At 40.6% G+C, this 6,681-nt stretch overlaps 1 protein-coding gene across 1 annotated transcript; it reads left to right on the forward strand.

Annotated features, from left to right (window-relative positions):
- Window positions 1-4,539: 4,539 nt before the first annotated feature.
- On the forward strand, window positions 4,540-5,743 carry LOC104951731 (ankyrin repeat and BTB/POZ domain-containing protein BTBD11-A-like). The gene has a single exon (XM_010778463.1). It carries the CDS (start codon window positions 4,880-4,882, stop codon window positions 5,741-5,743), a length of 864 nt encoding a protein of 287 aa, XP_010776765.1. The 5' UTR covers window positions 4,540-4,879.
- Window positions 5,744-6,681: the final 938 nt, after the last annotated feature.

Below are 6,681 nucleotides of genomic sequence, written 5' to 3' on the forward strand. Positions count from 1 at the left end.
CAGCTTATTACTACTAAACTCACTACATACATCAATAGTCTCCTGGTGGTCAATACTACAGCAGAAAGTTTTGAAGAATATGGCTTTTAAATAATTTTGGGGGAATATTTATAATGTAAAATCTTCAATAAATATGGGCATCATCTTAAATAACTTTACTATTATACAGTATATTTCTACCAAACTCACTATTTGCATTGTTGTTGTTAGCATCTGGGTAGCTAGCTGTGCTAACGGATATTAGAAGCTGTTTCTAAAACAAGGTTTTAGAGCTCTGTCCTGTCAGACTGAGAGATAACTACAGCTCAGTTTTGGTCACCATTTATGAGAATAAATGAAAAACAGTTATGAAATACTATATGACAGTAAAACAAGAATACAGTTTAAAAGGGGAGTGATTTGGAAAATATCCATAAAGAAAAAAAATCTGTGTACAGTTGTGAGTAGTAAAAATGATCCTGNCTGTAGGGTTCATGGCAGACGGATGCAGTGGGAAAACATACATCAAGTGTCAGATGTATCTCTGCATTTAAAAAATGGATGGAGTACTACAAATGAGGGCTCAATATTTGTTGCATTGAGTTGTTGTGCTCTAATATTCTCTAAATGTACTTGTATGTTAATGTTGTTTGTATACTGTTTGCATAACACCTGATGTCCTCTACAGAGGACACACAATAAAACAAAAATAAAAATATATATTTTTAGTTTTTGTTACTCATTATGTTAATAACACCCTAAAGAATTGTGTGATCTAAAAAAAAAGGAAATTTGAAACCTTTTTCTTTCTGGGTCTCTCTGTCACGTTTACATAATGTGCTTTCTTATCCCGTCATCTGCGGCTGTTTGCCTGGTGTAAATGTCAGTATTCAGTCGTATTACCTCAATTATTGGGAAAGGGTTCACTTCTGAAGAGCATACAAAATAACCACTTAAAGTATCTGATAAAATCATCTAATTGGAGGTTTTGGATGATTGACCTAGAACTGAGTACCCGGATGAGCACATGCAGCTCGGGGAGGCTCGGAGTCGGCTCGAATTAGGTGTGCTCGATTTATCACAGGGACTGCACCGCTAAAACTGCCACTGAGCGTTTGGTCGAGCAAAGCCAACCCCACCTACTATCAGCACTTTTAATCTGAAATCAATGCCATGTTCAATTAGCCTACATAAAACATGTAATCGCCTGATAACAAGGGGTGAAAATTACAGTCAAAGATTAAATCTAACCTAAAATTATGTTTTTCTAAATCAGGAATTTCGGTCACCTGAAATCATACATAAAACAGAATAACAGATACATACCAACACTTTATATTGATTATGTTACATTGTGTTATATTTATTGAATTAGTTTATTTTTATGGGAATGAGTGTCTGACATCATGTAGTCTGTTATTCTTAGACATAACCCTAAAAGGAGTTTTTTTTGTATATTTTGCTTACAGTCCTGAAATAAACAACGTTACCGTGTAAGGACCAGTAAGTGTAAAAGAGATAGATGCTGTAATTATCAATATATTATTTAAAAATTGTTTAATCTATTCCTTCTTTTTCTTTATTACACAGAAATGCCGTAAGAGGAAAGAGGAACGTGCTGTAATGAATTGAGAGGAACATCACTCTGCCTGCTGAAGCGTATATGATCCAGGCCTGTTGAGCTGTATCTACATTTAAAGTAAGTTTCTACCTTTACAGGCTTATTAACTTGCTCTAAGCATTGCTGTTGTAGTCATAAAGAAAAGCCCAATGGAGAAACAGATCAGCTTTGCTTGAAACAGCTGTGACTCAGGAACCAAAAAGGTCAGTAAAATCTCTACTGCAACTTTCAAACTCAAACACAATGTAGTTTTCAGATACACCAGAAACGGCCTTATAGTGGACTCGTATTCCCAGACACTTTTAGGGTGATTTGAACTAGATGTGCTTGTAACCAACAACACGCTTTTTTCTTAATATCACATAGTCAAAAAGGTTAGCTCAGGCCATCTTCTTATTGAGGAAGGATCGAGGGGTGACGGAGCACACCACTGCAGTGGATCAGCCTCTGGGTTTGTGCTGACAGTGCCATAGTTTTACCCTCCTCATTGCTGAATACATTTGTATTTGTATTGCTTATGCCAAGGACTTGGTCACAACAAGTTTCACTATGAACAGGTTATTAAAGTATGCTGTGCTGGGTTACTTATGCAATTGCATGTAGTTTTGAAAGTGGACACTTGATGGCAGTCTTAACCAGGATTGTCTTGAAATGCCAGTAATCCCATTCATCACGTTTTAAAACAGGTACCCTATCTTTATTGATTTGAGCTCCTCTTACGTTCAAAAGCAATAGGGTTTATTTATCCCTACTTTTAGATTTGGATTTTTAAATATAGTAGTTAGATTCTATATTTTCTCCAGATAGAGCAGTCACAGCGTTGACTCCATAAGCAGAAGGTTTAGGCTTTACTGTCGAGAATGTGTTTACTCATTGCCTCTTAAATGATAATAAGCACTACACTGTATGATTGTGTATACTTAAGTATGAAAATAATTATAATTGAGCAGAATACGATGTAATATGAAAAAAACTAATTCTAGAGCCATGTTATCCACTTGGTGCGAATTCGGGGCCTTTTGAGATAAATATAATTGCTAAAATGCTAATAATTACATGCTCTGTCAAATTAAGCAGGTAGCCCGTAATGTCTGCCATGTGTACCATCTATGTGTGGGATGGTAGCATGCTGACATAATACACATTAATAACCCAAATCTGCTTACACTCATTTTAATTCGTTTTACTGTTATTTACTCATATACCAAAATATTACACATATTCGTCTAGTTCTGTACCATTTTTGGGCAATCCATCTAACATCTGCTGAGCTATTTCAGTCTGGACGAGATTTGTGGGCTAACAAGTCGACCAAAAGACCACATTAAGCCAATATCATCCCGAATGCCCTGCTGATAGTGCTCAAAAACAGGACATGGTGATGTGTCTTCGGCTGGTGGCAAAAAAAAGGATTTTGGCTCAAAATCACCCTTTCTTAATTTTCCAACAAATGAAACCCTTCTGACATGCTTCACCTTCCAAATTAAAACCGTTTCTCAGTGAAAAGGCTAATTTGCACCCAACCCACACATGTAACTGTTGTATTAAATTATAGGCTTATTATTAACCTTCAACATCCGCTTTATAACCTAATCAAGCTTTTTTCAATTTACAATGGAAATAGATTTTCCCGCTTTTTTGTTGCCTAACATCATATCATTTTTTCCCCATCAGAGTATAGAGCAGTTGAGGTTACAGAGATAAATCACATTATTTAAAGGTCCCATGTCATGGCCATTTCTACTGATCATATTTCCATTGTTGAGGTATACTATATATTTAAATTGTGCAATTTTCCAAAATCACATTGGTTTCTCATACAGCATCTCATTAATCTGAACCTTAGAAATAGAGCAGCATTACCTTAACTGTTATAAAGCTCAGTCTCTACCATTTTCCTTTTTGTTTTTTTTTCCTAGAGTCTTTTCATTGAAATAATATTGATTTATTTCTGACTGAAACAACACCAGAACCATGGACCACAGCTGAATCAATTAGTTAAATACTATTCTGTGGCATATATGTCAATCCCCATTGAAGAATAAACTATTTCAGTTTTCTATTTAACTTTCATTTGAGCCCTTTTCGCTGACAAATAAACTGAAGTTTGACTGCTCAACACCAGGGTTCACTGTTGCGCCAGAGAGATATCCAACCTGATGTCAATTGCAGGAGCAACAGTCTCACAGCATCTCAGATGAAAAACAGCCACAGTCCCTCAGATCAGTGGGCAATCTCCAGTTCATGGTGCTTGTTAAATTACTTCCAGCCCATAGACATTGTACAGCTATTTGCACTGAACAGGTTGTGTAAGTATTACAGTATGACTGCAGTTATTTTCAGAAAATGGAACCTTAACGAAATACCTCACTGTTGTTGTTGTTGTTGTTGTTGAGGAATAAGCAATATTGTTTTGATATTTTAAATTCGCTCATGCATCCATGATGACTTTTGTTTAAAGAGTACTGAGGGGGGAAGCCAGAGCTTACATGGTTTTAGGGGGGGGAAACAAAACGGCTTGGTTAAAGCCTGTGAGTGATCCCAGCGAATGCCCTTGAAAGTAATTCAGATATTTTTCAATGAGTTCTCCTCCTGAGGAACAGAGAAGGATACATTATGCATGCAATCTATTATTAATGGTCTTGAGTCATGTTACGATCAGACGTGGGCCCTGAGAAAATATATGAAAAGCCTGATCCCCTAGAGGACATGTCCCCTAAACATGATTATATAAAAGCAGCTATACTTATACTTACACTGTACATTATGTGATTTATTATTTACAGCAATTTCCTTCATTGTACTTTTACATGGCAGGATTTCTGCATGTATTATATTCTAAAGTTTTGAGGAACTTCACAAAAGTATGCGTACAGAACAGATGTGCTCACTGTTTACATTACATTTTGTTAATTACTTTTTAGACCAAGAAGCCTCATCATGGACCACATCAGTGACTTTTTATTGATCCTCTAAAGCGATCCAATTAAAACTCTTAGCTGCTTCATCCCGAGAGTCCATTGGCTGACAACTGTTCTCGGGTCTCCACGGCCCCGCCCCCATCTGTCAGGCACTGCGCTGCAACAGCACTGTGACTGTTGATGCACTGGCGTGAGATACTACTCTAACTTTATACCGACAACTTGGATGGACTTTTACTAAAAACAGAACATTATTTAACAGCAGGACTCGTTCAAGACGCGTGCGTATCCAAACTCCAGCGTTCTGGATATTTCCCTCCACTTTCCCAAGCCTTCTTTTGCAGTATGAAGTGCAGTTATGGCAAGGAGTAGCAAGTCAGTAGCGAGGACCCTGGAGGATTTGACGCTTGACTCGGGTTATGGTGGAGCCGCCGACTCCTTCAGGTCTTCCAGTGCGTCGCTGTGCTTATCAGAGGCACATGGGGGGAATCACTGGCATTTAACCGACTCGATGCACAGTCGACACAACAGTCTGGACACTGTTAACACGGTCTTGGTCGAAGACGCCGAGATCCTGGAGAGCACCGAGCAGTGCGCTAAACTACCCGAGCTTGAGGATGTGCCGTGGAGCCTCGGGGAACTTGCGAGCGCACTGTGCAGGGACAAGGAGATGACCCTGCCGCCCCCCCCGCAGGACGTCCTGCTCAGGCTGTCGGAGCTGGTCAGCCGGGCCCTGGTCAGGGTCGCAAAGGAGTCGCAGCGCCTGAGTTTGCGCTACGCCAAATGCACCAAATACGAGATCCAAAGTGCCATAAAGATCGTCCTGTCGTGGAGTGTGTCGATGAGCTGCATCAGCGCGGCCCTCAGTGCCTTGTCCCTGTACAACATGAGCACGGAGGATGACAAGTTTAGCCGCGGTAAGTCGGTGCGCTGTGGACTCATCTTCAACGTGGGAAAGTTCTTCAGGTGGATGGTGGACGGCAGGATCGCGGTCAGGATCCACGAGCACGCGGCAATCTACCTGGCTGCGTGCATGGAGAGCCTCTTTCGCGAGGTGTACGCGCGGGTGCTGCGCAGCGCGCTGCTGGAGCGGGATAACGGGATCCCCAAGTTTACTGTGGAAACCCTGGACCAGGCCGTCAACACTGACGCAGAGATATGGGGGTCTCTGCAGCCCTGGCAACACCTGATATGTGGGAAGAATGCAAGTGGTGAGTTGTAAACACTGTCAGGTACATGCAACAGGGTCCTGGTCCACTTCAAATTCATACCACACAAAGAGGTACATTCCTATGCGTAATTTGCCACCTGTAGACTTCCCCCATCTTACAGTAGATATTTACACCAGTATACTAAGGTAAAGGTTCTTTACTGGATTTACTCCAAACATATTAAAATAGGAAACTCTGAGCCAGGATTTATATAAATACATCCCTCAGATTCTTGGTGTCAGATCTCTCATAAGAAAAGGTTATATGCCACCATCAGTCAGTCTCTCTCGTTTGCTGTGGAACTGTGAACTTTACCTCAAAGACATCAGTGAAAGAGCATTTCTGCAGAGGCTGCAGGCAGGTGATGACTGGCTGGATGGGAGAGAGTTTTCCTCTTAAGGCCAGATTGCCTCCTCCGTCTTCTATGCAGTGTTACATTGCAGACGTTATTCTCGGATATTCTCCTTATACTGTATGAGACTGTTTTGATAATGCACAAAAGCAGGGTCTGATTTCCCCAAGCTTAGTGCCTCACTTTCAGAGCTTTCAAGGGCTCTCCCCACTGGTTTTCCTACAATAATGCCCTGCAGAGGTGTGTTTTATTATTTTCACAGAGGAGGGAGCACTTCATCCCTGTTTGCACTTGCTAATTCTGGTACACAAACAAAACCTTGCCTCCAATTTTTCGCATTTACTCTCCAAGTGTTTGGAAATACTCACTGGTGTGGTCAAAGCAACTGCAATTCTATTCAGACTTCAATGCTGCTTAAACAGCAATACATCACGAACCACTCAAACACATGCTGGCCCCTGTTTTGATGGACGTTGTAAAAGTGCTGCAGTGGCTCCTCTTGCAACAGGTTTACGTAATGAAAGGCCTTGGGGGGACCTATGTGCTGTCATGCATTATGCAGACTGATGTGAATTCAACTGAGTTATAGAGTGGGGG

The sequence above is a fragment of the Notothenia coriiceps genome, unplaced genomic scaffold (genome assembly GCF_000735185.1).
Source record: "Notothenia coriiceps isolate Sejong01 unplaced genomic scaffold, NC01 NC01_scaffold00019001, whole genome shotgun sequence".
In the NCBI taxonomy this organism is placed as follows: Eukaryota; Metazoa; Chordata; class Actinopteri; order Perciformes; family Nototheniidae; genus Notothenia; species Notothenia coriiceps.

Excerpts from the sequence above, each read along its gene's own strand:
- LOC104951731 (XM_010778463.1), top strand. The coding sequence starts at position 4,880 with ATGGCAAGGAGTAGCAAGTCAGTAGCGAGGACCCTGGAGGATTTGACG.